Genomic DNA, 19,330 nt, shown 5'->3' on the forward strand with positions numbered 1-19,330 from the left:
CTTGCTGATACTAAAAGCAATAAAATTGGACAGGATATATGAAGGAACTTTTTTGGGGGGCACTGTATAACACAGCAAAGTATAGTGATTCCAATGAAAAGAGAAATGTGCCAGGTCCAGGCTTCTTGACGGGGTCAGGTTCTGGACCCTGGCACAGGGAACAGAAGGTGAAGCCAAGATATAACTCTCACTGAGATAAGGAGATAGTGTTTGGAAATTGCAGGCAAGACACTAAAGAAAGGGCTGAAAAGAGGGGTGGCTCACAACATAGACTGAAGGTTGGTCCCCACATGCCCTGGCCAAGACACCATGCCAACTACTACTGAGGGCTGCTGTGGGGCTGGGGCCAAGACAGGCAGGGCTAGGGACATAGGAGTTCTTTTATAGCTAGATGAAGAGGCCTCACTAACACTTTAGGCATTCAGTTAAGGTATCAAACAGGCCATGCCATTAAAATTAGGACAAAATTGAAACAGAGCAGCTTTAACAAAGCATAAACCAGTCTTCAAAGATCGGGAGGAAATGACAGCCCAAATAAAACCCAACAGCCTGTAAAGAACACAACATAAGGGCTCCTGGGTGGCTCAGTCACTTAAGGATCTAACTCTTGATCTCAGCTCAGGTCATGATCTCATAGGTTGTGAGCTAGAATCTTCCAGTGGGCTCTGGGCTGGCAGCATGGAGCCTGCTTGGAATTCTCTCTCCATTTGTCTCTCCCCTACCCCACTCATGCTCTCTCTCTCAAAATAAATAAACTTAAGAAAAAAGAAGCAACATAAATCAAACACCCTACAACTTACCATCTATAATATCCAGTGTACACTTAAAAATTTCTCAGAAGTAGGAAAATGTGACACATAATCAAGAGGAAAAAAGCAGCCCATAAAAGCAGACAACATGAAGACATGGGACTTAAAGGAAACCTGAGACATAATGAGTGAAATATACGGAAATCACAGCATAGGAATGGAAATGATTTTTTTATTGAAAAAAAAAGGACCAAATGGAAATTTTAGAAAAGAAAAGAACACCATCTGACATGAAAAATGTACTGAATGGGCTCAACAACAGACTGGAGACCACAAAAAACACAGTGAATTTGAGCATAGCTCAATAGCAATTATCAAATCTGAAGAACAGAGAAACAGGGAGTACAGAAGGATGAACAAAGCCTGGAAACTTATGGAACAATTGTGTAAATGAGCCCTATGAGAAGAGAAGTGAGAGATGGGGGAAAACATACTTGTGGAAATCAACCCAAATTTGGTAAAAAAACCATCAAACTTAGATCACCAAGATGCCTGGTGAACCCCAAGCCAGATACAAAGAACATCACAAACTAAGCATATCACAGTCAAACAGCTAAACCAACAAAATGAAACAAAACAAAAAGATAAAGAGAAAATCCTTAAAAACAGCCAGAGAAAATGGATACTTCACATACATAGCAGCAATATGAATGAGGTTGACCTCATCATGGATGATGGATTGTAGAAGACAAGTGTTATATAAATGAGCCAAAGATGGCTCCTGTGTGTTGGCTCCTATTTTTGTTTCTACAGAGCAGGCTCAGACCCTTTAGCTCAGAAGCCTGCTAGCACCAAACTCAAATTTTTACATATATAGTTTTTTTAAAATATAGCCTAAACAAGCACATTTTTATCCATTTAGCCCCTATTGCTTAGCATACCCCTATGAAACTGCACTCATCATTTGCTAACTATAAATAAGACTGTGGCTACAAGGACCCCAAGCTACTGCTGCTCTTTGGAGGACTCAGATCAGAGACTCTCCATTATGCTGCCGAGTGACACCACCCAACCAAAAACACCCCCTCTCCAATCCCTTCTCTGCCAGGAGTTCCCCTGTGCCTCTCTCCTGGATGGTGGCCTTGCACACAAATCTGCTGAAGGGTCAATAAAGCTTGTGCATGCTACTTCCACCTTGTGGTCATGTCTACTTCCTTAGTTAGCCCTCTAATTCCCTGAACTCCTTCTAACAGGGTAAAAACATCTTTAAAGTGCACACACACACCACTAGCAACCAAAATGTTTATATCTGCTGAAGATATATTTTAGGAACAATGAGGAAATAAAGATATTTTCAGATAACTGGAAGTGGAGAGAATTCTTTGCTAGCATGCACACCCACACCCCCAGAAATAGTCAGTAAAGTTCTTAATATGGAAGGTAACTGATACTAGAGGGAAAATCAGATTTACAGGGAAGATTTGAAGAGCATCAGAAATGGTAAATAGGGGGCACCTGGGTGGCTCAGTCGGTTAAGCGTCTGACCTTGGCTCAGGTCATGATCTCACAGGTCGTGAGTTCAAGCCTTGCATCGAGCTCTCTGCTCTCAGTGCAGATCCTACATCAGATCCTCTGTCGCACCCTCTCTCTCTGCCCTTCCCCACTCATTTTCTCCTTCTCTCTCTCTTAAAAATAAAAATAAATAAAAAATTTTTATAAAAAGAAACGGTAAATATGTGGGTAAATACAAAAACCTATCTTATCTTTTGTATTTAACACATAACTGATTACGAAAAATCAGGAATCATACTACATTATTGGGTTAAAATGTACATATAATAAAATATATGACAAAGTTGCAGAGTAGAGAAGGGCATATAAATTGAATAAAATAAAAACAAGCAACTAAATATACAATGTTCAAGGTGAAAGTGTTTCAGACCAAGTAATTATAAAACTAAAATGGATATAAACTAAACCAACTATGTAGTGTGCCTGTAATACCACATACCAAAACAATAACAGGATCGTGTAAAGGTCCATCTGTGTGAAGAGTTTCAATGTCATCTTCAATGTTATAATCCCATTCCACACCAAGATCAATGAAGGTCCGTGACTTGGCTTCCTCCCCTTTGCCATTCAGAATATAGTGGCCTGTAGCCTGGTTCTTAATAGCTAAATGAAGAAAAATGAGTAACCAGCATACATTTTATTTTATCATATTATAGTTTTGATGATCCATTGCAAGTTTATCCCCTTCTAAGCATCAAAGCAATCAAAATGAGTGTCAGTTCTGATATGATTCCCATTCCATTTATTAGGCACTCAAAATCCTCAAGAAGCACTCCCTAACTAGTCAAAAACAATGCCAAAATGGTTAAATGGGAGATAAAAGTGAGCAAATATTCCTAGTTGAAAACACTGTCAAAAAGGTTAATGGTTCCTAACCCACTTCTCCTATAGATTTTCTTAGAAAGCTGGGAATATCTTGAAAATCATGGATACTTCTATAATAACTCACATAAATCATTTATGCTAGGACAGCATATAACAGAACAGCTTCTGTGTATCTTTTTCAAGTTAGTAAAAATATTTATAGGTATCCAGCACAGTTGAACTAATTTTTAGGTAAACAAACAATTAGCTCTCATGTTTATGAAATTCCAAGGCCATATTCCTACTTATATGGCTAGAAAAAAGCTGTTTATTGATAGAATTCTTAGTGCATTACAGATCTACTATATATTATTTAAAAATGCTTTCTCTAAGAAAGCATTAGATAAAAAATAGCAAATGGGATTCTAAAGTTTAGAGGTATTCATCAGCATATAACGATAAGTTAGAAAATAAAAGTTCATGTTACTACCATCTATTGAAAATGTGTAGAAAACATGAGCAATTTTAGTTAAATACATTTGCCCCACTTAGCTTCTTAAAACAACTCCAATGTTTCCAAGGATAATAATCTGAATTCTAGGACGAAAAATAAAGAATTTGAATTATTGAAAAAAGAATGATGGCTGACTGCTAGACCGTTAAGGAATCTAGCAGTGAATATAATTTAAATACTTAAAAAATTCTATGAAACACCATAAAATAATTCATTTTTTTAAGTCACCCATTTGAAAAAAAAAAGCAATGTGAGACAATTTTTCATGGATTGACAGATGATGACTGAGTTCAGAGAGCCTCCTAGCGCTTTAATAGGTCAGGGAACATGTGGAAGTTAGGTTTACATTTACACCTACACTTTGAAGACACACCCCTTTCAAATGCCATTTTTACATGATCCTATCATAAAGGAGGAAAAGAATCTTCTTTTGGAAATTATAAACAGCCATGCAAATGGATCTGCATGTGCCAGTCAGAAACTGGACACATAACAGATACCAGGAAAGCTTACTAGACTAGTAAAATTCACATATGGTTGCTTTTCAGTAAAAGAACTTAAAATACAATAAAAGTAAGGAGAGGCATAGAGTATGGCATCAACCAAAATATCAGAACTAATTTGTCAACATAAATATGGCAAATTTTTCTGATATTCTTCCTTAATTTAATGCATTTTATAAACATACTTATTTTTCTCATCCCCTAATATAGAGAAGTGCATTAAATACTTGTTAAATAACTTTTTTCTCTACATAAATAATACACCAACTCGGGTTTCACCCAAAATTAAAGCTCTGTTTTTGAACATTTCTTGTTTTAAAGAAGAATAGTGGGGAGGAATGACCAACTAAAACCACATAGTAATGTTTTTTTTGTTTTTTTGTCTTGTTTTTTTTTCACATAGTAATGTTTTTGTAATTCTGACTCTTGCATATCTACGTATACATACACATATATGTATACATCCACACACATCTACACACANGAAGCCTCGTCTTCTTGGATTAACACATGTCTAGCACCCGGGGGTATATCAAACATCTTAAGGTACCCTTTGCATGTGTAGTAAATATCGGAGAAAGCCAAGAAGAAAACAAAAGCAACAACCATGGTTAGCCGAGCATGAATTTCTTAACTGCTCCTGCACGCAGAAGAGGGCATCCATAAGCTGACAGAAGCAGTTTCAGAAACTAACTTCAAAGCATTGGTAGTTTTTGTGATAACGGGCATGAGATTAAAGGAAACTTTTTTTTTTTAATGTAGGGGGGCAATTAATCTTCTTTACAACCTATTAGTCATTTATCTTGTACTGGACTATGAATTGTGTCAACAGCAATTCAGGTAAATGCTACACTTTCCTGGGTCCTTCTATGTGAGTTTAGGGCTTGCGGTTGTTGCTGTTGACTTATGTATGTATGTATGTATGTATGTATGTATGTATGTACTTATTTACTTATTTTTATTTGAGTATAGTTGACACACAATGTTACATTAGTTTCAGGTGTACAACACACTGATTTATCAAGTTCATATATTACATTATTTTAGTTTTATTTTCTAAACCACCCTGTTTAAAGGGGGCCAATTTTTAGTGTACTTAGTGGGTAACCTTCTTGAGATATTTTATCTGTCTATATATTATTTTTAAAGCCTAAGGGCAAGTGTAGATAGCTAAACTTCTAATTTATGAAGTATCTTCATATTTAAAAGGCTGCTTTATTCTAATGAAATTTCAGAAGAAAGGGGTGCCTGGGTGGCTCAGGTGGTTGAGTGTCCACTCTTGGTTTCAGCTCAGCTCATGATCCCAGGGTCATGGGATCAAGTCCCATATCGGTCTATGCACAGACAGCACAGAGGCTGCTTAGAATTCTCTCTCTCTCCCTTTGCCCCTTTCCCCAACTCCTACGTGCGCTCTCTCTCTAAAATAATTTTTAAAAAGCTACTCACTGATGAAGTGAGTAGCTTTCATTTTTCTTGTAATCAGTCATTAATTTTAAAACCTTAAACAAGTTTTATCATGGGAAAGTTTTAAAATATATATTTTAGATTTAACCAAACAATCTGGTTGGACCAAACAATCTGGTTGGAAAATGTCTGCAAGTTAGATCACACATCGCCTTTATATGGACCTTAAACTCAATCTTCTACTCCAGAAATCATGAAATCAATAGGCTTAATGGATTGCCTTGAGTTATAAAATCATACATCAATCCTATTATCGTCAATGTCATATAAAACAAATCTTAGTATTATCACATGTCCTAAAAATTATCTTAAGGTCACTTAGAGTTAAGATCTTAACAGTAAATTAACAATAGGACAAATAGAAATGAAGATGTTACATCTCATTTCCATCAAACAAATAAATATACAGAGATTATGCAACTAACACCTTATATTATGAAACATCCAATTCATATACTACAGGATGAGCCTGACAGAAATTCAGTTATAAATTGTGTATTTGTACAATCACGTGTCATCAGGAAGAAATAAGTTTCTCATTTCTATCTGGGCAATAAGTATCTACCTATGGGTAGCTTTACCCAACTTTTTCACACATTGATTACTGTCTTAACTCAATGGCATAGTCATTTTGGGGTTAGAGTTTTCAGTACCTGAACCTGGGTACATTCCAGTCTGTGAACTGTACCATGTTCGTCTGCATATGCAATGGCTAGAAGTAAAGTGCTTAAGATGCCGAGGACAGCAAAACAGCTTGATGCCATTTACGGATGCCCATCTTTCTGCAGTTTGCTGCAACTTACCCAGTACATTTTTAGCTTCCCTTGTTTCAGCAAGAGAAATATTACGAGCTCCTTTGGGTAAACTGAAGGTGCTTCTTGTCTTCCCTTAAATAGAATGTTTTTAATTAGTAAAGTTTCATGTTGACTCAAAGTCTTGTTTCATTGACCGTACTAGAAGCTATATATATTATATTAGGTAAGATATCAAATATGTTCTGTAATTTTATGTGTTGAAGTCAAAATGCATTTATAATAGTTAGCTAATGCCAATACAGTTAGTAGTCAATGAAAGTAGGCCTAAGTGTGAATAAGAAGTGATAGAGATGATTTGAAGTTGAATACTTGCAGATTTCATTTTCCAGCAACTTGAATTCTGTATGGCACCTCTTGCTTAAATGTTTCCCTGTTGAAAAACGTTAATTAGTCTATTGAGTGACTATGACAACATTAGTGCAAAGAAATGGATGTTAGTTTATCTTTGAACAGTTTGAATCTGCATGGCTGATGAAATCTTTTCTTTGCCTCTTCTGACCTTGGTTCGTAGGTTTAGCATAATTTTTGAGGTGCCTGAAAAAAACACATCACTGCCCCCTCTGCACATAATACAGAATGGACGATGAATGGCAAAACCTTTTTCTTTACATTAGTTCACTCTGGAAATAAAAGAATATGAATGCTTTTACAACAAAAAGAATAATATAACTGCAATAGAGAAAGCAAAATTACTTGACAATAAGATGAAGAAAATTACATGTTACTCCACCAAAACCATAATAAATGTTATGGTTATGGTTTTAACTCTATTTGCCTTGTTAAAATAATGTAATCAGCCATAATTGGCAATATTTGTTTTTTAACCATTTAACCATTAAATTAGCACAAAGGAATATAAAAAATATCAGTAATGATGTTACTGATGTTACTTTAGGATACAGTTCACTGAACTCTGCCCCACCTAAATATATCAAAGAGCATAACTGATATGTGTGCACTTGTCTTATGCTGTATAGCTGAGGTATAATGAGATTACAAAGAACTAAGAGAATCATTCCATTTGGAGTAAGACTACCTTTCTAACACTTTCTTGGAATCTAAAAGGGAAAGTCACCACCATAACAATGTGCTCAGAGTAAACAAAATTACTTATCTTTATTTTTGCTTTGTTTTATTTTGTTTTTATCATTCCATTAGAGACTATCAGTGTGTTTGTGTGTGTGTGTGTGTGTGGGGGGTGATGTAAGGAAAGCTTCTCAAGGGAAGCACTACATCAAATTTATCTTTAAATGCTGAATTCTCAGAAACATTTCCCCATAATGCTTATTGAATAACTGAATATATGCTAGCAACTAAAAAGTTGTTCAGTAATAAATGTTTGTATCCAGATATTTTATGAAAATTCCAGTGAATAATTATAAAACTACTCATAATTTTGCATATTATTTGTACTTTTTTTCCCATCTGCTGAAATTCACTGTATGTCCAAGCCCAGATCACTGACTCCATAATAAACATTAAAGTTCACACACACAAGCAATTATACCTCAGGTTATTTTTGGTTTTACCTCAATTTTGTGTAATATAAAGCTTTTTAAAAAATGTTTATTTATTTTTAAGAGAGAGAGAGAGAGAGACAGAGACAGAGACAGAGAATGAGTGGGGGAGGGGCAGAAGGCGAGGGAGACAAAGAACCTGAAGCAGGCTCCAGGCTCCGAGCTGTCAGCACAGAGCCCGATGCAGGGCTCGAACTCATGAACTGTGAAATCATGACCTGAGCCGAAGTCACATGCTTACCTAACTGAGCCACCCAAGCACCCTTGTAATATAAAATATTTCAAATTATGTAAAATATGGACTCCAGATTCATAGTTATAAATAGGATAAACTCATTCACTTTTAAAATAAAAGCAGCAAAACTAATGCAATATTTTAAAAGTTGTATTTAGAATTGTGTGTGTATGTGCTGTTATTAACTTCTGATAAACAATTTATATGTACAAAAAATTCAAAATAAGCATCCATTCTAGGGGTGCCTGGGTGGCTCAGTTGGTTGAGCGTCCAACTCATGATTTCAGCTCAAGTCCTATCCCAGGTTCATGGGATAGAGACCTGTGCTGGGTCCCACACTGGGCTCTGAGCTGAGAGTGGAGCCTGCTTAAGATTCTCTCTCTCTCTCTCTCTCTCTCTCTCTCCCCCACTTCCCCATTATGCTCTTTCTCTCTCAAAAAATAAAAGGCATCAAGTCTAACAATTAGGTCTTATAAAAAACATAAAATAAGATTTAATAGGCAATTTTCATCATGGATGGTATGGAGTATAAATTCAATCCCAAGTAGTTTTTTTCTTTATTACTAGTTCCTTGAAACTTAATATGAATAAAAATAAATCAGCAGCAAATGTTTTATTATATTTATAGGGAAATGCTACATTCCTAAAACAAGTCTCAAAAAGTACAAATCCTAGAGAAGGATACTAAATTCATAAGAAACCTCATCTTACCAAGTTTCCTGGGAGTTCTGGTAAAGGTCCCCTTTACGGTTCGACAGTGGGAATTATCTCCTCCACAGACGCCACACTTATCCTCAACCTTGTTAGAACCGATTTCTTTATCACAGCCCACTTTCTGGAAGGAGAAGATGTTAAGCGTGGGTAATTTTAAAGTGCCAAGTGAAGGTTAGCATCCTAGACAATGATGAGCCATTTGTTTCACTGTGACTCCACAGTGAGGCAGTCTACACCAAGCCTTCACTCCAGCTCTGGTTTCTAATGTCTCAATCTTTCGAAGAACTACTATGAAGTCAAATGACTTGCACTGTAGGTTAAATGCTACTCTAGGATAAACTCCTCAGTCTAATGAAATATTTACCCCATTATACATAGTCATGAGCATCAAACATTTATGAAGCAGATATGATAGTTGGTGCTGAGCAGACCAAAAGTAAAGATGGCGTCTATTTCCCTTGTTGCTTTCCTATTTGGAAAGATGAATAGTAGAACAGTGAGCTGTGCATTAGCATAAGCTTTATAAGCTGTTTAGGGATGTGAAACAAAACTTTACGAAGTGCTGGAGATTTTTATAGGGTCCTATAGAAAGGCATTTCAAGAATGCAGAGGGATTAAAATAGAGCCATGGAAGTAGGAAAGTAGGTTCAGAGAGCAATACTTAAGCCATATTTAAGCCAATGGAAGGTTAGTGCTATAGGATAGGGGAAGAATAGGGAATGGTTTGCAAAGCACAGGCTATAAAAGGTCTCGAATATCAGGTAGAGTTTACTTTTACACATGAACTGAACAGGGAGCCACTGAAGGTTCCAAATTGGGGCAGAATCCTTCATGTAAATCAGTGTAGGGTTATGTTACATGACACGCTGCTGCGGCCATAAATTTGGAAGGAAAATGGGCAGAGAAAATGATGACCACATGATTGATGTACCAGATAATGTGGGAAGTGAGAGACAGATAAAACTCAGATTCTACTTTTGGGAAAATTTTATTTGAAATGTAACGCATCTGAATACTTGAGATTCATAAATATATCACTTCAGTTATGCTGAAGTGAAAAAGAGACAAACAGGAGTAATGTGTTCAGTTAAGAAGGACAATTTCATATTAATTCAACTTGTGAACATGAATAAAAAAGTCAAGTGTGTTTTTTTTAAAAGAGTCCAAATGGGGCAAAAGCCATTTTTACATCTTCACCACTTTTGTTCTAATGTGGAATTCAGTGTTTAAACTTCAAATCAATTGGAAAGTCAGAGGGAAAATTTCCATTATTTTTAATATAAAAGATAAAATACATTTAGCAGTGTAATTTTAAAAAAGGCTCTGTATCATAAAAGTAGAGGCCTACCAGTTTCAAAGCAAAGGCATCATTCATTCCCAAGTTGCTGTATTCCCAACCTAGATACATCGGAATAACTTAGAAAAGGCATCTGGCTGGAAATTCGGAAAAGTACATTTAAATCGATTCTGCCAATGGCCAAACTTTGGTTTGAAAAGTCACATTTCTCGCACATTTAGTTTAGGCCTCCTCAACTAGTCCTAGATTCTCATTTTAATGTTATTTAACAGATATGAAAGGGTTAAAAATCTTTTGAAAACATGCAGATGAAGGGTGGTAAAAGTAGAATTGCACAGTAGCAGAGGAAGCTTCTGGGGAAGCGACTGTAACTCACCACACACTCCCCTCGCACACATATGCTGTAGGGGTCTTTGTATGAACAGTGTGTTCCATCGTGAACCAGCTGCTTCATGTACACAACATCTCCAGTCTCTCTGGATTGACAGTAAAGGTGGCATCTTTTCTTGGCTGTGCAAGATGGAAGATTAAATCAGCTATTTCTATGAAATGACATATTTGAACACTACAGTTACTTTATTTTTAAAATATGGAGTTTCAACATGGTTTCCTGAAAAAAAAATATTGTATACATAAATAAAACAGAGTAGCAGAAAAGGATGCATATTTGGCATACAACTAAACTAAACTGTGAAACCTTTTTAAGTTTTATCTTATTCATTTTGAGAGAGACACACACACATACACACAGAGAGCATGAGAGAGAGAAAGTGCATAAGCATGAGTGGAGGAGGTGCAGAGACAGAGGGAGAAAGGGAATCCCAGTGCACTGTCAGCGCAGAGCCCAATGCAGGGCCTTAATCTCCCGAACTGCAAGATCATGACCTGAGCTGAAATCAAGAGTCTGATGCTCAACCGACTGAACCACCCAGGCGCCCCTAAACTGTGAAACTTTTGAGAGTGAAAAGTCAGCATGTTAATAATTACATAGGAATAGTTGGACTGTCCCAGGCAAACATGGTTGTAACAACAACCCTTGATTTTACCACAGCTCTTCAACGAACTTTAATTCAGAGGGAGGCATTTTAGTTTTACTGACACTTTGAGAACTAAAAGGGTTTCTCTTCTGTTTGACCCAATGACCTAGTATGGTTTACACCTCCTGTAGGATCTCATTAATTAATTTTAATACAATTTATGTGATTCACTTCATCAAAATAGATTAAAAAAATAATGCATCTTCTTAATGTATTGCAACTCTGAATTCCTATGTGGATGCGTCTTTTCCATAAAACAGCTTTTAAACTGAACTTGGCAGTATATCATATCACATGGTAATCATGTAACTATTTTTCTTTTATCCGTCCAAATATGAAGTATGGCAAGACGTTCCCATCTGAACATATTTAACCAAAAATTCATGGGTAAGAAGTAAACATTAAAAGGGAATTTTAAAAAATTTCTTTAAGTTTATATATTTATTTTGAGGGAGAAAGAGAGAGAGAGAGAACACAAACAGGGGAGGGGCAGAAAGAGAGAGGGAGAGAGAGAGTCCCAAGCAGGCTTCAAGCTATCAGTAGAGAGCCCAATGCAGGGCTCGATCCCACCACTGTGAGTTCATGACCTGAGTCAACATCAAGAGTCAGACAGTTAACTGCCTGAGCCACCCAGGCACCATGAAAGGGAATTTCTAAGTGTATTTTCTCATAACCAGTGTACAGTACAAAGTAAAATGCTATAACATATCTTTTGTTCTTAAATAATGAACTTTTTCTTATTTCTCACTCAGTTGTAAAAGGACTGTATTCTTTTCCAGTTATTCAGAAAGGCAAGCTCACACCAGTCCAGAGCATTGCCTAGTAGAGGGACGTCACTCAAAGGAGGAGACTCAAGGTGTCTCCTACGTGTTGCTTTCCACTGTGGTCTCTTCAGTAGCCATGGTGGGAAAGCTCTTGGCCAGGAACTAGCCCACAATTCTCACCTCTCTAGAGGAAGCCTTGTTCTTCAAAACCCAGCAGGATTTACCCCTATAAACCCCAAGTTTTCTAAGTTAACAACTAGGGGCCAAGAGTCCAAGAAATTGGTGTGGACAAGGCTTAACCTCTGAAGTCCTTGTCCACACAGTGGGAAAGAGAGTGAGCATCCACTCCACTCACGGTCAGGATGTTCGTAGGGCAGCCAGTGGTGCTTGGTGGTGCGGTATTCAAAGTGGGAGTTCCGCTGCTGGCACTGCTGTCCTCTGAAGTCCTCGAAGTGCTTCTGGCACTCTTCTGTATTACAAAGCTGGTACTCGAAGTTAACACCGGGACAGTCCTGACCGCCATTGATTGGCCTGCAGAGAAGACAGCAGAAAAGGCGCTTTGGCTCTGCTCCAGCGGTGGAAGCTCGCAGACGCAGTGACTGAAGGCAGGAAGCCAGAGCTTCAGAGCCGCAAGCAAAAAGCGAATGAACTCCTACTTCATTATTTCAATCCTTTCCGGAAAGTGCCAACCTTTCCCAGTGTGTGTGTCAGGTGCAGGGTGGGAAGGTGGGGACCAAACACTTGACTTAAATCAGCTTTTCAAAGAGTCTGTTTGGAACGTATGGTCAAAGTATATAAAGAATGTAGAAACATATATATACATATTGTCTGAGGAAAATTATATTTTCTACCATGCATAAAACACATAGATATAACCCAAAGAAATCTGATCATAGCTCCAGGCCTTCATTTGCTCATATGCAAAATGCAAAAAATAATCCCATCTTTCATACGGGAAAATGGAGACAACTGAGTATGTCCACATATTTAATATACTTAGAACGGAGCATGGCTCACAGTGAACCTTAGCTGTTCTTACAATTTTTATTGTTTTGGTGACTTCCACTAAAACTACCACCATGTCTTCCTGTAAAGACAGGTATGCCACATTTGATATTCTTTATAAAATGGTAAACCCTAGACCAGAAAGAAAGTCCTAAGGTTTTGCTAAGCATGCAAGGATTCAATATATTTAGTATGAGGGAGCTAATGGATAGCTGTTTCCCCAACAGTTCCTTGGTGTTCTTTCATGGTCTTTCTGTTACCCTGTTCAGATGTGTGGTTTTCCTAACCGCAGAGTGAGTGAGGGCCTGCCTGGAGATACTCCCCATACCAACATGCTTCCTGCGACAGCCATGGCCCTCACAGCCTCAGTGCCCAGGTTTTCTCTGCCTCGCTCCTGAAGATTTCTAAATAGCAACTGCCTCAAAATTCTCTAATCTTCACTGGAGCCTCTGATCTTCGCTATTGACTACTCTTCACAAGACTGATGAATGGAGATTTGCTCAAAATAGGCACTTAAACACTTGGTTTTCATGTTGTGTATTGAAACACAACAATATTGAACAATACTGAAGCGCTTTCTGGTCTAGCCAAAAACAACTGGAATTACGACAGTTATACTCACGTGGGATTATTACACTGGCGTGTTCTGAAACGGACACCAGTTCCGCACGTCCGGGAACAAGAGCCAAATTTGGTCCATGATCCCCAATTGCCATCTTGTTTTTGTTGATTGGCATTCTTCCACATGCAATGACCCTTATAGCACCACTTAGGAAAATGACAAAAGGCAATTATGGAAATTATGCATAGGCTAAAACTGGAGTTGTTTCAACAAGGGCCATCAATTAAAGGCCTTCATTTCTTCCCTCCCACCCCAGGTAAAAATGCATTTTAAAAATAACCCAGTGCAATTATAGCAATAAGATGCCCTATACAGGATAATTTAGACTTGCATTTAGGTATAAAATGAAAAAATAACAATCATTCAGACAAGTTTTTAAATGATACATTTACAGTGAGTATCAAACATAACCAATAAGAATGATCTGACGACCTAACTTGCATAGTGGGTACTATTCTACCCTTCACCCCTCATTAGCTATAATATCAGGGTTTTTAAGGGTAATATGCTCCTTTGTACAATAATAACAGAGAAATATATGCCTTAACTTTGGAATTAATTAACATTTCTAAAGCATATATAGTATCCAAAGCACTTAAATATGTTTCAAAATTTTCATTCACAATGATTCTGAGATAGGTCATTTATGTTATCTTTACATTTTAGATGAGGAATATGGGGGCCCAGAAAGGATCAGGAGGAGGATAAGACCATCTGACCTAGAAGTAATTAAGTGGGACACTGAACCTTGATAGAGGTACCTAGCTTACAGTACCCAACACAGCAGGTGCTCAACCATTATTCTTTACCCATTCAACATTTAAAATTTTTTTAAATGTTTTATTTATTTTTGAGAGAGAGAGAAAGAGAGACAGCATGAGTAGGGAAGGGTCAGAGAGAGAGGGAGACACAGACTCCGAAGACAGGCTCCAGGTTCTGAGCTGGCTGTCAGCACAGAGCCCGATGCAGGGCTCAAACCCATGAACCATGAGATCATGACCTGAGCCAAAGCTGGATGCTCAGCTGACTGAGCCACCCAGGTGCCCCTCCCATTCAACATTTTGACTCACTTTTTTATCCCATATACAATAAAAATACCTCTTAAAACTCAAATTAGGTAAATTTAAATATAACACAAATCTATTTAGAGAAGCTGGATGTTTAGGGTTGATGTACACGATATATTTTTCACAAAGCAAAAATGAATCAACTCATTGTTGCTCTTGTTTTTTTAGTCAAAAGTCTGTAACACTGAGTTTTTCTAAAGCAACACACTGCATGTAATGTGTTTAGTGTAGTACCTAAGTTTAAACACCAATAATGGCAGATATTATTATTATTGTAATTCCCATAGCAAATACAGTTCATATATATTTGAAATAGAGCTTACAGGGCTTTAAAGGAACTAAAAGCTATGTAAATCTTCCTTGCCAGCTTTTGGTCCTGTCTACAATATCTTATTTCCAAACTAGTCAAGGCTCTTCAATTTGAGTTCTTAACATGTCTTTGTTTTGGGTTTGGTGATCTTTCCCCTTATGAGTTGTGTAGCTTGGCCCCGGGCCAGTTTCTGAGCATTCAATCTTGACTACACAATGTGAGATTTAAAACGTCTGGGCATCTTTCCCCAAGGAACAAGGCCAAATCTTCTGTATAAATTCACATGACTTTACTTCTGGACAACTTTCACAAGGAGTGGGATGCCAGCAAGCAAATTAAATCCCATTAGCAGGGGCCCAGATATTCTGCTGAGCTGCTGTTTCCTATTCTATCAGTAGTGGCTGAAGAGTGGTTTCAGAGATGTTGGGTCCTAATCCCTGAAATTCGTAAATGTTACCTTATTTGGTAAATGGTCTTTGCAGATGTGATTTGGTTAAGGATTCTGAGATGGAGAGATTATCCTGGGTTATCCAGTTGGGCCCTAAATGCCAGCACAGCACGTGTAAGACAGCCCAGTACATTATAAGACAGGGGCAGAAGGAAATTTGCACACAGAAGAGAAGGAGATGATGTGGCCATGGAAGCAGAGACTGAAATGGTGCAGCCACAATTCAAGGAATGCAGGTGGCCACCAGAAGCTGGAAGACGCAAGAACAGATCCTCCCCTACAGCCTCTGGGGAGAGTACGGTCCTGTCCACACATTGATTTTCACCCAGTGAAACGGATTTTGGACTTCTGGCTTCTAGAACTATGAGAGAATAACATTTCTGTGTTTTAAGCACCCATTTAGGGGTGATTTGTTATAACAGCCCTAGGAAACAATGTTTGTACATGACCATAATGAAACCCCATACACCATGGCTTGCACAAAAATGACTACAGCCATGGTCATAATTTTCTAGGTTTCTAAAGATGATTATTATGAAACATATCTGAAATCTTTATTGTATAAATAGATATACTCACTTTTCCAGCAGCACATTCAGTCCCATCAAGTGGGGGTCCCTTTTTTGTCTTACAAAAGTAGGGATTATCAGGATGGCTACACCACAGCTGTTTACATGGGTCAAATGTTCGGAACTGGAAGAGAAAGAATCAAGATCTCAATGAACGAGAGATGTCATGTCATACCAATACATGTCCAACGATATCTTCTATACAGTTTCATGTCATGTTTCTTGGGTGTTTTCATTTCAAATTAATAGTCATATTTGTGGTATGTTAAGAAAAAAATACTACCTATGAATTCCAAAGAAAGAATACTTTTACTCTGCTTTTCCAAAATATTAATGATAAACAATGATTTGTCTGGGATTCTCTGGGTCACTTTAACATTTCTGCATACTATTTTTTTATGGTTTTCAAATAGACAACATTGGAACTTTAAAGAATTTGTAAACATTATGGTCATTTTAAATATGAAAACTTATTATGATGGTTTTGTAGCTCTCAAGCTATCAAAATGGCTTCTCCTTATCCCTGTAGGTATGAACGAGTCAGGTATAAATAATAAAAATACCCATCGTAATGAGATAACTAAAAGCAGAAAATATCTGTAAGGCTTGCTATGTGAGATGAAGTGCTCTGGGTGTTACAAAATACCGCAATATATTCATATAGTTTATCATGTACTTTCTAAATATTTAATCCTGAAAACAATCCACAGCTGAGAATATAAGTTACAAGGTAAGGTGGTAGTTATAGTTAGAAGTGAGGAAGTAGCAGTCAGACTAGAATCTTAGTATACTTATTCCTGAGATGTTTTTTATTTTCCTAAAACACAGCATTACAATATCCAAATATATGTATAAGTACACCCATTTGTGTGTGCTCTTTACTTGTCTGATCTCTTTGTAACTGGAAACACCTTACCGTTCTCTAGATTAAAAAAAATCAAATACCAGTTTATCCACATACTCATCGCTTATACCCCTAATTACCCACATACAGCCTTAAAGTCATAGCTTTTTTTTTTTTTATTAGCCCTCATTTTGGACCTGGGGTTTTATTTTGTTCTAATTCCTACTATTTAATGCAGAAATTGCACTTTTCCATGATATTGAGCCAAACTTTAGAATTTTCAGGTCTAAAGCATTAATGTAGGTAATAAGGGCTGACGATGTGCAACGTATAGACAGACCAAATGGCTGTAGATATCTCTATATGTAAGATTTCAAACAGAAGATCAACTTCTTTTCAGGGCCATGAAATATTTATTTTTCTTGCTCTAACACATAAAGCTTGCTCCAACATATAAAAAACCCTTCCTTTCTCCTCCCCGCCTTTTTTTAATAAACTACTAAAACTTATTGTAGAAATTTAGTGAAACATATCACTAATCTGCATAGCTACATGGAACACTGACTTTACTGGATTCCACTTACTAGATGCTTGCATTATGCTAAGGACTTTGATTATACTATCAAGTTTAATCCTCATGAGAAATTCCACGAGATAAGTACTATCATTATCCACATTTTACACCCGAGGAAACTAAGTCAGAGAGAATGAATAAAGCTCTCAAAATTAAACATCTAGTAAGTGTGAGATCCAGATTCTGACAACCCACCTAGTCTCAGTATGAAACACATGGTCTTGACCTTCATACTATACCATATGACCGCCATACAAGAATACACCAGCACAACTCTTCCCTATGGTCAGAGCGATATGAAATTTTGGCCAACAAACTAATGAAAAGCAAACTATCAAAGGTTTAGAAGTGATTTCTGAAAGTCACAAAAACAAAGGGAGAAATAGATCATAAGGTTTTATGGCCTGACAATCTTAGTTTCAATGTCTGACTCCCCTATTGACCAGATGTGTGATTTAAGCAAATTGCTTAATCTAACTCTTGGCTTTTTCATCTGTAAAATAAAACTGGTTCCCAGTTCCTAGGCTCCCATCTAGTCTGTCACAAGGATTAAATAAGATAATAATCTGAAGCACTTAGCTTCAGCAGGTAGTGACACAGCAAACACAAAACCATTGATAGATAACCTTATACTTGACCAGTGAGTCTGTAAAGCTCACCAAACAGGAGCTAGGGAAATAGATTTCAAAATGCAAAATCTCAATGGATTTTGAGTAACATACCGCAGTGCACATTTTATAACCAACCCCAAAGTCAAAACGACATTGTTCATCCATAGAGTAATTGATTCCAGGAAGTTCTGGGAGTTTGGGCCAATCATGTTCAAAAGGGTCATCGAGGAGACAGTCATAGGAACTGTAGAAAGGAAAATATTTCAAGTAGTAAAGTGTTCACTTCTTTTTTTTAATCACATCCTAATGAAAAAGTATTCTTATGTTACATACTCTGGAATTCCATCACATCATACAGCAAGATCACAAAGGCATACCTTTTAAGGTTTTAAGTTCCATTTAGAAAAAGACCCATCATCCTTATTCATCCCAGAAACAATAACCCAAGCATGACTCAGGAAGACAGTAGAATTTTGATAGCCTTATTCATGTCCCCTGCTGAGCCCCCACATGGTGCCATGGTGCAGAGCCTGGCACTGGTGCTACAGGGTACGTGCAACACACTATGCAGGCATCACAGGACCATCCTCTCCTTGTCCTCAACTCAAGTCTGACCATAAGTCAAAGATGCCATAAGGAATTTACTAAAAGGAAACCACAGTTAAAAATTCACTTAAATTCTAGGCTTACAGTTTAAAATAGTATGATTACATTATGGCATCACTGTGCCAAAAGCTCTGAGTCATAAGAAAATGTTTATTATGAGCAATAGCTTTCATTCACTGGGAGTTCGGTTATGATCAAGGTCCTGAAAGTCAGCTTCCTGTCTGTGTTATGCTATGACATGAATGCTGTCTCATGACATGCAGAAGGGGACATACTGGATGTATCTCTTCAGTTCTTGGCCACTGCACCGGGACCAGTGGTAACGATGAAAGGCTGCCTGCACCAAAGGGGCCATGACACTCCCCATGGCGGTCTCATCACCACACCTGTTGCCTTGTCCGTCATGCTCCATTCCCAGCCTAGAACAAAAGGGAGACCTCCCTGGTAAGAATCAGAGGGGCCATGGGTTTTGCTTGACTTCCCTCTTGAAAATCAATTGAGGGAAATATGCATTTTATAAATTAACGTGGGTTTCATGGAAAAGTCACAGAAACTGTGAAAGAGAACCATCTGAAAGAAATGTCTCTTTATTCTATAGTTATGAAAAGCACAGGCGTGTCTCTGCAAGCCGGAGCCACTTACTTAGTTTCAGTACATGACCTCTTCCCTGTTTTCAGCTCCGCACACTT

At 37.5% G+C, this 19,330-nt stretch overlaps 1 protein-coding gene across 1 annotated transcript in view; it reads right to left on the reverse strand.

Moving 5' to 3' along the window:
- ADAMTS3 (ADAM metallopeptidase with thrombospondin type 1 motif 3) overlaps window positions 1-19,330 on the reverse strand; it is a 255,823-nt gene that overhangs the window by 20,847 nt on the left and 215,646 nt on the right. Inside the window, exons 9-18 of the mRNA XM_077750222.1 lie at window positions 18,917-19,060; window positions 18,147-18,279; window positions 16,017-16,130; window positions 13,613-13,758; window positions 12,341-12,516; window positions 10,561-10,694; window positions 8,885-9,008; window positions 4,625-4,693; window positions 4,422-4,433; window positions 2,761-2,924 (exon numbers count right to left, since the gene is read on the reverse strand). Coding sequence (XP_077606348.1) covers window positions 2,761-2,924; window positions 4,422-4,433; window positions 4,625-4,693; window positions 8,885-9,008; window positions 10,561-10,694; window positions 12,341-12,516; window positions 13,613-13,758; window positions 16,017-16,130; window positions 18,147-18,279; window positions 18,917-19,060 — 1,216 coding nt within the window. The remainder of the gene's footprint in view (window positions 1-2,760; window positions 2,925-4,421; window positions 4,434-4,624; window positions 4,694-8,884; window positions 9,009-10,560; window positions 10,695-12,340; window positions 12,517-13,612; window positions 13,759-16,016; window positions 16,131-18,146; window positions 18,280-18,916; window positions 19,061-19,330) is intronic.

This window comes from Crocuta crocuta, unplaced genomic scaffold, assembly GCF_008692635.1.
Source record: "Crocuta crocuta isolate KB4526 unplaced genomic scaffold, BGI_CrCroc_1.0 scaffold1, whole genome shotgun sequence".
Taxonomy (NCBI): Eukaryota; Metazoa; Chordata; class Mammalia; order Carnivora; family Hyaenidae; genus Crocuta; species Crocuta crocuta.